The following is a 16,436-nucleotide window of genomic DNA, read 5'->3' on the forward strand; positions in this document are numbered from 1 at the left end:
CTTGGATTACTTAAAATGTGTACTCTCCCTCATGGTGCTACTAACTCAGTTGTACATATGAAGAATGAGATGAACAAGGTATTAAGACACTTCATTCCTGAAAAAACTATGTCCTTTTTAGATGATGTTCCTATCAAAGGATGTAAAAAAGGAGAAAAAGATGAAACTTTCGATGAGAGGGGGTGTCACAAATATGTTGTTGATCATATACAAGATTGTAAAAAGATTTTTACTCGACTTTCAGGAGTAAAATCTATATTTGGAATATAGAAAGTTCTTATTGTTGGGCATTTGAATGGATTTTATGAGAGAAAGCTAGATCCAAGCAAAGTTGATGCAATTAGAAGAATGAAAGATTCATGTGACTCTTTAATGGAAGTACGTAGGTTTTTAGGAATTTGTATATTTTATCATATATGGATTTTTCATTATGTTCATGTAGCAGATCCATTGTATGAATTATTATGTAAGGATTATCGATTTAAATGAGAAAGAAAGCATACTAAAGTAATGCAGAAGCTAAAGGTGTTATTGGTGACACCTCCAATTTTAAAAAAAATTGATTATGACTGTAATAGACAAGTAATTCTTACTATGGATACCAGTCTTATTGCTATTGGATGGGCTGTGGATCAAGATGATTTCAATGGAAATAGATTTGCAGTTCGATTTAGAGCTAAAGTTTTAAGTACTCGTCAACGTGCATATTTGCAAAACAAAAGCGAACTTTGGGGAGTTGTTTCGGCTATGAAAGCTGAAAAGAATTATTTGATTGGTGCAACAGTAATAATTGAAACGGATTGCTTGCCATTACTTAAAATGATTACTAATTATTCAACGCCGGATATTGCAATGTTAAGATGGATTGCTTATATTAAGTCATTAAATCCAAAATTTAAGCATGTTGCTAAAAAAGATAATTTAGTAGCAGACATACTATTTAGAGTAAGATATAAAAGAGAAGACGAAATGGTTGAAGACATTGATGATGTTGGATCAAAATTCTATTCAGTATCAAATCTTAACAAAGAAGACAAGCTATTTCTTGAAGAATTTTATGAAGGAGAATTACTGGATATTGATCATTACTTGAATACCTTGACTAAACAAGAAAATTGGTCTACAGAAAAATTTAAAAAAATAAGAAAAAAAAGCATATGGATTTTTGCTTCAAGAAGGATTCTTATGGAAGAGACCAAAGAAAGGAATTGGAATGCCACAAAGAGTGATAGACAATAAGGAAGAGAAACAAAAATTATTAAAGAGATTTCATGATAGTTTATGGGCAGGACATAGAGGAATTTGGGCTACTTTTGCTTAACTTAAGGAACAATATTGGTAGAGAAATATGTATTAAGATGTGCTCTTATTTGTAGAATGATGTAAAATTTGTCAAGCGTATTCTAATATATGACATTGAGATGGTCTTCATCCTACATATCATCTAATTATTCATTTTAAATGGGTTGTTGATTTGGTTAATATGCCAATCAAATTATGGCAAATGAGATTTTTGGTCTTAGCTCAAGAAGATTTAGCAAATCAAGTAGAAGGAAGAGTATTGAGAACAAAAACTACAAAAGGAATTTGTAGATTTTTGCTTGAAGATGTTATTTGCCACTATGGATGTATAAGAAAAATCATTGCAAATCGTGGAGAATTAATTGCACAAGAAGCTCGTGAATTTTTGAAAGATGTGGAATCAAACTATCACTGACTACTTCTTATAATCCTGAAAGAAATGCAAAAAGTGAACGTGGTCACCCACCGATTGTGAAAGCATTAGTTAAAGCTTGTAATGGAAAGATTAGACAATGGCCCCGACTTTTGTCATTTGCATTATGGGTTGATCAAACAACTCATAGCTCAGTAACGAGATTTATGTCTATTGAGCTTATGACAGGCCAAAAATCAATTATGCCAATTGAAGAAAAAGTACCTACTTGGAATGTGCTATCATGGGAAGATGGATTGACAAGAGAAGAATTTTTAGCTATTAAAATTTAAAAATTAGAGCAAAGATCAAAAGATGTGCAAGTAGCATTAGAAAGGTTAAAAAGAGCAAGATTACAAAATAAGACACAATTTGATAAGCAGCATTGATTGAGGCCTAAAGTAACTGAAGAATGTCATTGGGTTTTGGTCTATGATAGTAGCTTGGACAATCAACATAATGCTTTAAGGAAGTTTTCTAAACGATGGTTTGGACCGTATGTGGTAACAACTATTCATGATAATGCAACTTACTCATTGTGGAAGTTGGATGGAGAAGGTTAAAAATACCAATTGCAGGGAAGCGAGTAAAAATATTCAAACAAAGATATACAAAAATAAATATAGAAGACCTTAGTGAAGATATAGATATTCCTCAATAAGAAGATGAATTTGACATAGATAGCAAAAATGATGAAGAAAATTTGGACGAAGACTTAGAGAATGTATTATGAATCAAACAACAACTGGATTATTTGGTGTATACCAGAGGATGCACAGGTTTAGAAGAAGTGGATGTCGTGTTGTAACATGACTATATACTAAAAATATAAATGAAAAAGATATTATTAATATTTAGTCATCTTGGATGTTAGAAACAGTGGTCAATTTCAGTGCCAATATTCAGGGTCAGTTAATGTCACCCCATTGACGTCATCGAACCAAGTACCCTCTATACCAACAAGACAACCAAGATCATTTTCTAACCCTACATGGAACAAGCTTAGTAGGTATATACCGGTGGAGACATCTATTATGCATGATAGGGGTACAGAAAGACCACTTCCTCGTTTTCGTTGTAGACAGGTTGATCATTATGCCAGTGAATGTTCTAATCCCAAAGCCAATGATAATTACGCGTCAGTATGTAGGAATTATAAGCAGCCGAGGCATACGTATCTGCAATGTAATGCTCCATCCAATTTCAATAAACGAGATTAGCAAATCCAAAGCCAAGGAAAAATTGAAGAAATAAATCAAGGTCCTCAAGATTCTTCGATAAATCGAATGGAATGAATCCAAGCCATTCTTACCAAGAGTCAGCAAAAGGAGAAAGGATCAATTCAATATTCGGGTGAGTCTAATGTGAAGGGCCAATTTGACCCAATTACGGGGACATCTAATCTAGGTCTTGGTATGGGCCTCTTATCTAGTATGAGACCTGACTTGGTTGGACAACCTAATGAGGTCTCGAATATGGAGGCTTCAATTCCATTTCAAACTGTTTCATTATTTATGCTGTTTTGGAGAAAACATCCTTTCCATAGAAAGATTCTCTTAGAGATAGGAATTCCGAGGAAGCGTTGTCGGCTGTTCCAAATCAGAGTCCATAGTGGAAGAAAAGGGGACCACACGGAGTTAAAAAAGAGGAGAGGATAAGAAAAGGAGCATTCGGAGATCAAGATTTTGGGGTCGAAGAGCTAGCTTCAAGCTCCTTTGAAAGGTGTAGAATTGGGTTCATAGGATTTGGGAGGACTTTGGCAATCGTTGCTGAAAGTCATTGTTTGTATTGGTGAATTGGTTTTTTTTGCAATAAAATAACGGCTAGTATTCTTGACTGTTTTGTGAAATTGGAGAAACTTCTATAGTTGAAATTTAGAGGTGTCTAGAGGATTGAGTATGCCGAGTGCATGCAAAAGTTTGTGTTAATCTGATAGAACAGATAGAGGTTATTTGACCATTAGCATAAAGAGGTATCAAAAGTTAGCAGATTGGGATTGTTTAGGGTTTCTGTAATATCGAGAGATCTATCCATTGGAATAAGGTGACTTTTGGCATGGTAAGTCTAGGACTTCTAGGGGGTGGTTAAGATACATCAGTGTGGATTTACGACATTTTCTTACAATCTGTAAGTTAGATTGGATTGAAACTTCTTAAATATTTAGATGGCTTGCAAAGACACTAGTAGTAGAAGTTTACAACAATTGGACGATTAGATTGAGAATTACAGCTTACTGAAGCTCGCTCTCTAGGGTTAGGATTTAAAAACATAAAAATAAAAATAAAAATAAAATAAATAAAATGAATTAAAATAAAATAAAATAAATAAAATAAAACTAATAAATAACAAAAGACTTGTACTTATAATATCTTGAAGTTATTAAAAATAGTATTTCTAAGTATTTTGTATTGAGATTAAGCTTTTACATTGAAATCCAAAATAGTTGTATTTAGATGGTTGAAACCCACTAGCCTACATGGATACTTACAAAACATTATTTTATCTTCCACAAGCAAACGCCCGGTGCATTCTCAAGCAAGATAGCATGTTATATGACAACGCCTCTGCCCTTCTTCTCTTGAAATTGTTTCACCATATGAGCTCATTTCGGATCGTGTTCGAAATGTATCTCACTTACGAGTATTTGATTGCCATGCTTGGATTCCAGTACTAGAACCTCAATGACGTACCATTGGAGCTCATTGACAAGAAGGTATATATGTTGGTTTTGATTCACCAAGCATTATTCGTATTGTTGATCCATCAACTGACACATTATTATGTGCATGTTTATAAAATTGCCGTTTTGAAGAAAATGTATTCCCATCTCTTCAAGGAGGAGTATCCAATCAACAAAGAAATAAAGTACTCATATTTGAAGCACCAGAAACATTTACAATGAATCCCGATCCTAGGACATCTTTGATAGAAATTGAAGTTGTTAAGATTTTGCATCTAAAACGGATCGCACATGAAACACCTCATGGCTTCAATGATGCACCTAGAATTATAAGAGTTCCTATTAGTGAGGCTCATAATGCACCTACTCAGATTGCAGTGCCATTGACTACAATACCTCATGTTATAACAACAACAACTAAAAGAATTCGTAGACTAGATAAGCAACCATGTAAGAAAAAAGCTATAAAATTGACTAATCCTGGTATTATTTCTCAAGAAATTATCACTCATCTTGTGGGACTACCAATTCATGATGATATATCCATACATAATGTACCTTCAATTCTTATGAAAAACAATCTTGGAATTGGAAGGAATAAGAACAAGTTGAGTAAAGAATTATCTATTTTGTATTGTGCTATAGATGATATTTGGGACAGATCATCTATTATGGTACATGAATCATTTGCATATATGATTATAAAAGCCCTTTCTTGTGAGGAAGATAATCTTGAACCTCAAACCATCAAGGAAGCAATTTGTTGCTCTGATTGGTCAAAATAGAAAACTGCTATTGAGGAAGAGTATGCCTCTTTGCGTCAGAGGAAAGTCTTTGGTCCAATTGTAGGCACTCTTACATCTTGCTCTGTGGGATATAAGATGGTATTAATATGCAAGCGAGATGCTTAAGGCCAAATAATCCACTATAAAGCTCATCTTATTGCTCAAGGATTTACTCAACAATTTGGCATTGATTATGAATCTACATATTCTCCAATCATGGATACAATTACATTATGATATATTATTGGAATGACAGTTTATGCCACCCTTGAGATGCATCTGATGGATGTAGTAACTGCATATCTATATGGTTCTCTTGATACAAATATTTATATGAAAGTTCTATCTGGCTTAGAAACATGAACTCCAAATCGACCCGCTCTAGTATAATATTGTAGTATTAAATTATGTAAGGCCTTCTATGGTTTAAAACAATCGGGATGTATGTGGTACCAACGTCTTTAAGATTATTTAATTACAAATAAAATTATAAGTGATCCATTAATCCCTTGTTTGTTTATCAAACAAGATAAAACTGGTTTTGTGATCATTGCTGTATATGTTGATGATTTTAACCTAGTGGGTACTACATCTACATGTGTTACAACTACTAACCTACTTATACATAAATTTGAGATGAAAATGCTAGGAAAAATAACTTTCTACATTGGTCTTCAAATTATGCATCTAACAGATGGTAGCATTTTTCTCTACCAACTAATGTATATTAGACAAATCTTGGGAAGATTCAATATGATTGATGCTTATTCATTGTCCACACCAATGGTTGGACGTGATCGTGATGGTCATGATCTATACCGTCCATGCAAGGAGGAGGAGGAAATATTAAGAGATCAATATCCATACCTCGCAGTGGTCGGAGCACTTTTGTATTTAGGTATATCTACAACACCAGATATTACATTTGTAGTTAGTGTTCTTGCAAGACATAGTACACGTTCAATACTACGACATTGAAATGGCATCAAATATTTATTACATTATTTAAAAGGTACTGAAGACTTGAGATTATACTACACAGTGTCCGTAGATCCAAAATTGGTTGAATATTGTGATGCAGGATATAAATGTGTTACTGTAACAGCTAAATCTCAAATAGGATATGTATTTTTAAGACATGGAGCTGCAATATCATGGAAATCAGTGAAACAAAGAATAACTGCAACTTCATCCAACCATGCAGAAATTATTGCCTTACATGAAGCATCTCGAGAATGTATTTGGTTGCAAACAATTGATAAATTCATTCAAACAACCTGTGGATTTTCATATGATGATTCTCCAACTATCTTGCATGAAGATAATAGTGCTTGTATTGCACAAATGTAAGTTGGTTTCATTAAAGGCGACAGGACAAAGCATATTCATCCAAAATATTTTAGTTATATCTATGACTTGATTACTGATCAAGTACTTATAATTAAGAAAATTGAATCTACAAATAACCTTGCTGATCTCTTCACCAAAGCTCTCCTATTGTGCAACCATCGTCGACTTACTTATGGCATTGGTATGCAGTGACTTGCTTTTCTGAAAAAAGAAAGTTAATGAGTCTTTTAAATAATTAAAAAAAATGATGTTGTACTCTTTTTCTTTAATCTATGGTTTTGTCCTTAAATACAATAAGATTTTCCTAGATAAGGTTTTAATGAAGCAACAATTGTTGATCATACAAGATAACAGAAAAGTATAGATCATAATTCTATATAAATTTTATATTATGTAAATATTATAATGAGCAAGGAGGAGTGTCGAAATCATTAAATGTAGTCGGCGCTCTCCATAATATTTACTGTAGACTACAGTAAATACCATAGCTACAGTATTTAGAGTCTAGTGGAGAAGTATTGTTTATCCTCTCACCTTTTCTCTTCTTGTATACGAGACACAACCAGATCAACAGAATTATTATGTGTGAAGCTCTCTCTCCTTAGAAACCCTCTTGTGTGTATCACTTACTACTACTCTTGTGTGTGTATTACTTACTATTACTCTTGTGTCTTTCTAAACATTCTCAACACATAGCAAGCCTTATAGTTCTTTAAAAACTTCGACATAGTTGTCTTTTAAGTTAGTATATAGAAAAGTAAATATAAATCTATGATTAGTCTTATCAACATTTTTTTGTGTTTCAATTTTAATTCAATGCTCTCTAAATGACTAATACTTAACAATAGCCATTGTAATATTTCCTTATTAACAATATTTTAGAAATTTTATGATATTTTTCTATCAAAAAAAATATAACCATTATTAGCATAATGTGCAATTTTTTTTATTGAACTGCTTTCTAATAAGTAAAAAATTAAAATAAATTAATATACAATATTATGCGTTGGTTAGTGGATCATTATAACAAAATATTTTAAAATATTCTTGATGTCTATATCTATGTAACATCACAAGTCTATGTCTTCAAAATTAGTTGTATTTTCTTTTCATGAGTAAATATTTTAATCAATAATTATTTTAATTAATGACTATCTAATATTAAATATTAAATTCTTTAAAGACATTCTTAAAAAGCCTGTGCAACAATGTAGGTTTTGGATAAAAAAGAATTAAACTTTTTTATTTTGCAATAAGATCAAATTACAAAATCTATTTCTTAGAGATGAAAGGGTCTCCTAAATTTTGTCTCCCGAAATTAAGGACACAATCTTCTTGGCTGCTAAGTTTAGTTGATTTTACAAATATAAAACAATTTCCTAAGAGTTTTTGTAGTTACGACAAATCGCTCACTTTTGTTTGTAGCCCATGGGATCTTTCTTCCAATGCTGATAATGGTGTATAACTACTGATGAAATAGGCAATGAAAAAGAGTTTTACTGGGGATTGGATTTCCATCCTAACTGGTTGTAAATAAAGGACAATTTCACGAGTAGTCTTATGAATGACTGCATCCATAAAGCTCTTGCAGCATCTGTCAAACATTGCAACTGGAGGAAGACTCGTATAAAGAATAACCAGGAATTCCTCGAGAATCAACTTGAAACGCTTCGAATTCATGCACCAGTGTTTCACGGTACCAAGAGATTTGCAACATTGGTCTGATGATACATTCACTCCGTACCAGATAGTGTTCAATTCTGATGAAGAGCTCTTCCATTGTATTTACTATAAAGAGTAAGAAACGCTGATGTGGGTCCACATACATTACAAACTCCATGTGGAGGTCATGTGACCCAATCAAATTGGCAGGCGACCAGCATGTCGATCACTCTTTGGTAATATGGGAAATCATGTGCATTACTCTAATAAAGTTTTCTCCTTTAATCCTTAGTGGTTGGAGTCATGACTAAGATCAATGCTAGTAAGCCCAAACTGTTTCCTCGCCTTGTAGTCAGCCCAACCCGAGTAAGTCACGAGCTCGAACGTATAGAAATAGTCTCCAATGTCGATGACGATGCAGCCAAACATTCCACGAAGTTGAAATACGCATACTTCATATCAAATTGCATGTCATACCCTACACATCCATGATTTGGGCCATCAATGCAGATTAAGAACAATCAATAACCATTAGACACATGCAGTGGCAACATCAACCTTTCAAGCGACAGCAAAGCTTGACACTTTTAATAAATCATTTATATGATAAAATCTTTGGCAGAGAGCACCGAACTTACAATAATTAATGGCGACGGTGCGCCCCTCTGAATCCGGTGACTGGCGTACATGATGAAACCACAAACTCGGCCTACAGGCACATTGATAAATCAATGCCAGGAAATACGATTGGAACTTAAAACAAGAAACCAACAAGTTGTGAAGCAAGATTGAGCTAGAGCACATTGAGATTAAGAGACGTTGTATAGAGTTTGGGGTTTGAGGACTGTGGGATACATGGTGAGGCACAGGTTGTAGACTTCTACTTACAGATAAAGTAGTTCTCCTGCTCTGACTGTACACTCAAATGCCAGTGGGCCTCCGAAATAACGCGGATGCTGGGACTCGGCTGTTTGTCGCTCAGCATTCTTTGGAAAGGGATCTACACTGGACCACGGCACCCAGGCGGTTGGACTATCGCGTTTAAGCACCAAGCTCCCACTGTCCTGCAGAAATAAAGAAGCTGCAGACAGAAACTCATCATTCCATGTAGCCAAGGGGAATCTTCTTTCACGACAAATAGATGCGAGTACTGTAATCGTAGAACGCTAAAGGATTGGTTTATCAAATTATGGGAGTGAAGTTCACAAAAGCAGCTAAGGGATAGTAGATGTAAGTTTCAGAAGCAATAAAAATTGCCTTATACAAAAGAATTGCAATGTGAAGTTCATCTTGTAACCATCAACTACAGGTTACGAGCACATCAACCTAAAAATGCAGTAAAACAAATGCAGACTGGAATGACGTTCTCTTATCGAAGTAGCATAAAAGGTCCAAATGCTGATACCAATTCACAATGTTTATTCAAGCATCCATAAGCCCTTGTGTTTGAGAACCGGGGGCAATTTAATTGAATTATCAAACTGAGGAAGCAACCAGAAAAGAGACGCTGTACACTCAAGCAAATTGATTACAATAAATTGAGCACAGCTTGCGCATGAAAATGCAAAACTACCTTGCAATTCGGGACCAGAAAGAGGGAGAGAGAGAAAGAGAGAGAGAGAGAGAGAGAGAGAGAGAGAGAGCAAGAAAACTGACCGTTCGTTCATAATGAGCAGCGGGGTACTTCTTCACATACATCCGATGCACATCTGTTGGGGGAAGTAAGGTGAAATGCTTCTCCCCAGAGACTACAGCATAAAGATTCTCATAGTGGTCCTTATGGAATGATGTCACCGACTCTTGAGTACCAATCCACAAATTCACCGCCTCGGGCTTGCAGCCCAAAGCCTCGCTTGCCCATGCGATATCGCTGTCTACATCTTCAGAAAGCGCAGAAAACTCCAACGGGAAGCAATTGTTCTGCTGCTGTAGATATGCCACACTACGGTCTTCACAACTCGAACTCAGAACACACTCCAGCGCCGTGGGGAAGGGCAGTACCTCCACAAGTGAACTTGCGAAGACTATTTCATTGGCAGGTCCTTCTCCTTCCAAATCACCTCCATCGCTGTGGCTAGACTTTGACCCCACGTCTGCAGACTGAGGAGCCTGCACAAGGGCATCGGCTCGCCCGTCGGGGGTGAAATGGCAAGAGACGCTACGGTGGGCAAGTTGGGATTGCAAGTAGGAGTTGGACCAGAGGCGAAGGGCGGGCCAATGTGCAATGGCGTTGGTGATGATGCAGGGACGATTGGGCATGACGAAGTCGCGCAGGAACTGCACAGGATCGGGAGGGCCATCGATCCTGACAACCTCGGGCGTGCAACCCAGGGACAGCTCTCGCACCTCGCGCGACAGCAGATCCAGCAACTCTCCCGCTGCAGCGACAGCCATGAATCTACTTCCCCTCTTCTAAACCCTAAATCTATCCAGGTTCAAATTCTTCACACTCATTTGCTCGCAACGGAAAACCCAATTCGCGTTCAGATTCGTCACGACAACGCCTTCTTCGTTTTTTCTTCTCGAGGACCTTCCACTGTCGGACACTAAAACCCCCGCAACCCCGACAACTCTCTGCAAGCCCCGAAGCACAGTCACATCCATCGCCGACACACTTCACTAAGCCCTAATTTCCACCACACACACACACAATGGAGGAAAAAAATTGAAAATTAAATAAGCAGGGAATTGGAACTAATACCCTTTTCAAATGTCAGTTGATGTTTCTCGATGAATCATTCTCTCTATACATATAGGTATATATCAAAATGTGGAATGTTTTCAATCAAGTAAAATCTATTTGTATATATATATATATACACGTTTTTTTTCTTCCTATAAGAGAAAGCTTTTTGAATGAATGAACAATTTAGTGTTTTCAAAGCATGGACAAAAATATGTGAGATTCTTCATAGTCTTGCATTTGATACATTGATACTTGAGATGACAATTAAATATTGAGAATCCATATACTGTGGTCTTTTAGTTAATAAAAAGTAAAAGAAAAATAGCTTAAATAAAAATTAAATTATGAGAATCCATATAATGTGGTCTAGAATACCGTTATCTAAGTGTGACCAATTAAGTTGTATCTTACATGTTGCTCCTAAACGACGGCCTCTAATTCTTAAGTGCCCTTTTTGTCTTGTACAATGAACAATTTATATTTTTCAATCCACATGCAATCACCACCAGTACAGTCACTACGATCTCATTTCCTCCTCACCCTACTCTCACAAGCATTTGTATTATAGAACAAACTACTGTTTAAAATCAGCTCCAAAAATCCTAGTGGTCCACCTACAACAACCTTGGACAAAAACCTTAACATCATTCACCTCCTCTTATCCCTCTACAATACAACAAAAATAATGCATAAGGAAACACTAAATTCTAACCAGCCCATGTGGATTGGAAAATGAAACTTTTCTCATGTCTTTATCCAAACTCAATTCCCACTTGCTAGAGTTCACATGGGGCTGACTCAAATCAGAATTTCCTGTTGAAAGTCTTCATAAAGGACCACTTAGGGCTTTGTTGGTGATTCATCCATATCAGAACATTTAGTCTCAACAAATGAACTAATGACAAACTTTCCACAATATATGTACTGCACTTCGGTACACTTATAAACACAGTTGTTATTCTTGTTATTAGAACTACTGTGTAGTAGTTTGATGCGTTGCTTGTATGTATGTATGTATGTATGTGTGCTCATAGTGTTGTGCACGATCCTGATAGCAAAGTTACAGAGTCACTGTTCACTAAGTGGTTTTACGTCAATATTTCAACATGGTATCAGAGCGGGACTGAATTCCTCACTTCGCCTTCTATCGAACTTGCTTAGTTCTCATTCCATATAAAACATCCAAAGTAATTATATATTGGCAAAAGATATTCTCGTTCCAGAAGAAAATCAAGCTTGCATGATCATCCAATTTTCACTTGTGTAAATACTGAGAACACAGACACGTATCCACATTGTTCAATACAGAACCAAGGAACAAGAACCTAGCCAATACAGACTTAGATTACCGATGAGGAGAACAGCAGAAAGAGCTGTTTAAATACAGTTACATTCGTGGGTTCCCTGAGATGAGAACTGGATTATATACCTAGGGGTGTTCATCCAACACCCTCCTTCACCCCGTGTGTTCTATGTTCAAGGCAGCTATTATCACAAAAAAAAAAAAAAAAAAAAAAAAAAAAACTGAACTAGAAATAAAAAAAAAGATGAGGTGTTCTTAGTTGAAGAAGAAGTTCTCGGCATCTTGTAGCATCCTGAATCCTCTGTATTTTGCTCCAAGAATCAATAAGGATGTCTAGTAGAGGATCAGAGATCGTGGAACAACACTCTTGCTACTTACTATGTTGAGTTCGTTTCTGAACTTCTCGAACAGGGAGCACCCTAGTGGCTTTGTGAAAATATCCACTAGTTGCTCAAGAGAAGGAATATAATGGATTTCTAATTCTCCTTTGATCATTTCTTGAGTGAAGTGATAGTGGGCAGACACATCACGTGTTTGGGGATTTGTCCCAAGATTGACTGTCATCCGAATGTTGCCAATGTTATTGCAAAAAATACAAATTGAGAGTTCGATTTTGAAGTGTAAATCCTGAAATAACATTTGCAACCAGGATGCTATTTTGGATGCTTTTGTAAGGGCTCGGTACTCTGCTTCAGAGGATGACAAAGCTACGGTAGGCTGCTTCTTTGAATGCCATGTGATTGGTGACTTTCCTAATCTGAAAATGAAGCTTGTGGTTGACCTAGCATCTTGTGCATCTCCCGCCTAGTCGGAGTCGATGTAGCCTTATAGTGTATTACTCTTTGATTTGTGGAGATGACTCCAAAGTCCTCGGTGCCTTTGATGTACCTAAGAATCCACTTTGTTGCTAGAAGATGTGGTTGTTGAGGTTTCTGCATGAATCTGCTACATACTCCTATTGAATATTTAAATCTAGACTAGCCATTGTGAAATGAAGAAGCGATCCTATCAGCCCTTGATAGATTGTTGGATTTCAATCTTCTTCCATATTCATTACTATTTTGTAGCATTCATCCACAGTCATTACTAGTTTGTAGTGTTCATCCATAGGAGTAGCTGTTGATTTACACTATGCTACATCATATGTTATGAGAATTGGCTTAGCATAACTCCTTTGAGTTGGGAAAATTCCACTGTGAACTTGAATACACTCTACCTTCAAATAAATCATGATATCACCTCCAAAGAGGTTAGTCATGGGAAACTTAGAGTATAATCTTACCTTAAGACCTGTTATCTCAGAGCATAAGTTGCTTACCATCAGTAGATCATTGATAAAAAGTGTTATAAGAGTGATATTTTTATAGTCGGCTTTGTTATAAAGATTATGTTTGCCCATGCTTGATTTAAAACCAATGGTTTTGAGCAACTTGTCAATTTCTTCGTACTAGGACCTGGGAGCTTGTCTTAATCAATAGAGTGCTTTTTTAAGCCTATAAACTAAATGTTCTCTTGCTGGAATTTAAAAACCTTCTGGTTGCATAATATAGACTTCTTCTTTGTATAGACCATAGAAGAATGTAGTAATGATGTCCATGGGTGACTTGGTTCAGCTATTTTGGGATGCTATAGTAAGCAATGATCTAATGGTTTTCCATGCAACTATTGGTGTCAATGTTTCGTCTATATCCACTCCATCTTGTTGTTAAAAATTGAGCACAACAAGCCTTGATTTTTACTTTTGAAGATCACCATCAATGATTGATTTTTGCTTTGAAGATCCATTGTGTAGAGGTGGTAGTTTTACCTAAAGGAAGCTTGATAAGATACCAAACTTTGTTTTTAATAATGGAATTGTATTCTTCTTTGATGGATTCTCTCCAAAGAAGACAATTCCATGATTTGGTAAAAGAGTTTGATTCCATGTTTATTGATTCTACCTTTGTATAGTGATCCTTGAGCCAACTAAGAAAACGAGTGGTGTAGCTTGATCTAGTGGTTTTTTGCATTGTCCATTTTAGATCTAGTTTTTTGATGTCTATTGGCCATGAGTGATCAAGATTGTCTCTCTGTGAAAGTGATTTTGTTTCAACATTTGGACATTGTGGGGATGAATAGTTGTCTTTTGTTTGTAAGTTTATAGATTCTTTGGTTCAAGTGGTCGTCAAGTTTTCAAATGGAGATTGATCTAGCTCTTGTTCAATAGGTGATATCAAAGAATTTGGTAGTGTTGTCAAAAATTGTCACATATGACCTCTGAACTGATTGACATAATTTGATAAAAGCGGCAATTGTAGGAATCTAATAAAAGAGCTTTGGTTTGTAGCTACCAATAGACACGAGAGCTGCTTCTAAACTACTCTTTCTATTGAGAATAAAGATGTGATACTTGACATATAGATAGATCCAACAGATGATATTGAAGACTTCACATCTGAATTGAAGACAGACAAGAAATCTAAATCTCTTTCTTCTATTTTAGTTGTTGGAAGGTAGAAATTAAAGCTTATAATAGATTATGAAAGTTTAGTATGATAAAACCTTGTTTCATCAAAGATAACATCTTTTGACACAATGATCTTGTTGGTCAAAGGTAAGTAAATTATGTAGGCTTTAGAACAATCATCATAGCCTATTAGATAGCTTGTAATAGATTGAGGTTCTCATTTGTACCTAATGTGAGTACCAATGTGCACATGTGAAAGAGCTTTGATTCTCTTGAAGTGATTTAAAGAAGGTTGTTTGCTAGAAAATCTTTCTTCTAGAGAAAAGAATGAATCATTTATCTTAGTTGGGATTCAATTGAGAAAATAAATGATTGTTTTAACAACTTCTGAGCAAAGTTGAATTGAAAGATATCTTGACACTAGTATAGTTTTGATTCTTTCTAGAATCATTTGATTTTGTATTTTGACAATAGTGTTTTGGTATAGAGTATGGTCTTGTATTAGTCCTTGCAGAATCCCATGAAATCACAAATAATCTAAAAATGTTGTAGAAAAAAACTTCTTATTCCTATTTGTTCACAACAATTTGATGTAATGTTGTCATGTGGTAATACAATTATATAGTAAAAAATAAAATATAGATATTATTATAGAAGAACCTATTAAAAAGATGTAGTAGAAAAATGAGAATAAATGATAGAAAGGTAGTAAAAAATTTAGTCTTAATATTGCCTTTTATAGAAGAGACTTCTATTTACTTTGCAAAAGCAATAATGAGCCAAATCAAAATAAATGAGATAAGAAATTGATATAGGCATATTTAGGAAAGAATTAAAAATAAGTTAAAGTAAAAATGGCCTAAAATTATTAAAAATTGATACCTAGAGAGGACTCGTTGTCAACTTAGGTTGAAATCAGATCCCGAGGTACAAAACTACACTGATATGGTGACTTTGGGGTTCTTTTGAAGATTAAAGAGTAAGATTTGAGAGAAGACTTGAAGAGAGATTTTTAAGCATTGGTTTTATATCATTTGAACCAATATTGAGATTTTGATGGATTTTCAAAATTAATAATATTCTTGATGGATTTAGGTTTTGAAAAATAAAAATATATTTATAAATTTAAAGGTTTCTTGAGTTTTGTGACATGTGTATGGGTAGAATTCATGTAGTTTGTTGGTGTAATTATTGTAAATGTGTATGCAAAATTTGATATCAATTGAATGGTTAGATTGAAGTATATGAGGATTTTTATGGATTGATGTCTCATAAATTGGAGTTTGAGGGCCAATAAGTGTTTCTAAGATCTTCAATAATTTGTCAATTGGATTAGAATGAAAATTATTCATATGGATAATAGATTTAATTTTTAATATTTATATAAAATTTGAAAAAAAAAAAATGGTTTAAAAAGGAGATATTGGTGCTAGAAGGTTAGCATTAAGGTTGGAATAGAAGTCCGTCCAACATCCAATTGGCTTATCTTTCATTTCTCTCAATTAGTAAGTGTAATCAATTTTATTTTTCTTGTGCTTGTTTCTAACTAAGTTATTAAAAAGTGTACAAAATTTGAGTTGATATTAATTATTTCATCATTAATTATTGAGGTTTTAATTTGCTATAGGGTTTATTGAGAGCTTGCTTAAGATTTAGAATTTGATTAAGATTTGCTTAAGATTTGGTTTAGGATTTATCTAAGGTTTAGGGTTTCATTAGAATTTCATTAGGATTTGACCTAAGATTTGGTTACAATTCAATTAGGATTTCAATTAGGGTTTAATCTAGGATTTGGTTAAGATTCAATTAA

The 16,436-nt window shown here is 34.8% G+C and overlaps 1 protein-coding gene across 1 annotated transcript; it reads right to left on the minus strand.

Moving 5' to 3' along the window:
* Positions 1 to 8,277: 8,277 nt before the first annotated feature.
* Positions 8,278 to 10,744, minus strand: LOC112295875 (lysine-specific demethylase JMJ32). The gene is made up of 4 exons (XM_024547900.3): positions 9,848 to 10,744; positions 9,080 to 9,255; positions 8,830 to 8,900; positions 8,278 to 8,669 (listed from the first exon to the last, which is right to left on the minus strand). Exons 1-4 carry the CDS (start codon positions 10,583 to 10,585, stop codon positions 8,563 to 8,565), a joined length of 1,092 nt encoding a protein of 363 aa, XP_024403668.1. The 5' UTR covers positions 10,586 to 10,744; the 3' UTR covers positions 8,278 to 8,562.
* Positions 10,745 to 16,436: the final 5,692 nt, after the last annotated feature.

This window comes from Physcomitrium patens, chromosome 2 (assembly GCF_059467195.1).
Source record: "Physcomitrium patens ecotype Gransden chromosome 2, ASM5946719v1, whole genome shotgun sequence".
NCBI classification, from domain to species: Eukaryota; Viridiplantae; Streptophyta; class Bryopsida; order Funariales; family Funariaceae; genus Physcomitrium; species Physcomitrium patens.

What these genes read in the sequence shown, in the direction of transcription:
- LOC112295875 (XM_024547900.3), bottom strand. Translation starts at nt 10,585, where the DNA reads ATGGCTGTCGCTGCAGCGGGAGAGTTGCTGGATCTGCTGTCGCGCGAG. An exon ending in CTGCTCATTATGAACGAACG is followed by an intron (nt 9,256 to 9,847) that starts GTCAGTTTTCTT and finishes TTATTTCTGCAG; the next exon opens with GACAGTGGGAGCTTGGTGCT. An exon ending in GCAGGAGAACTACTTTATCT is followed by an intron (nt 8,901 to 9,079) that starts GTAAGTAGAAGT and finishes ATGTGCCTGTAG; the next exon opens with GCCGAGTTTGTGGTTTCATC.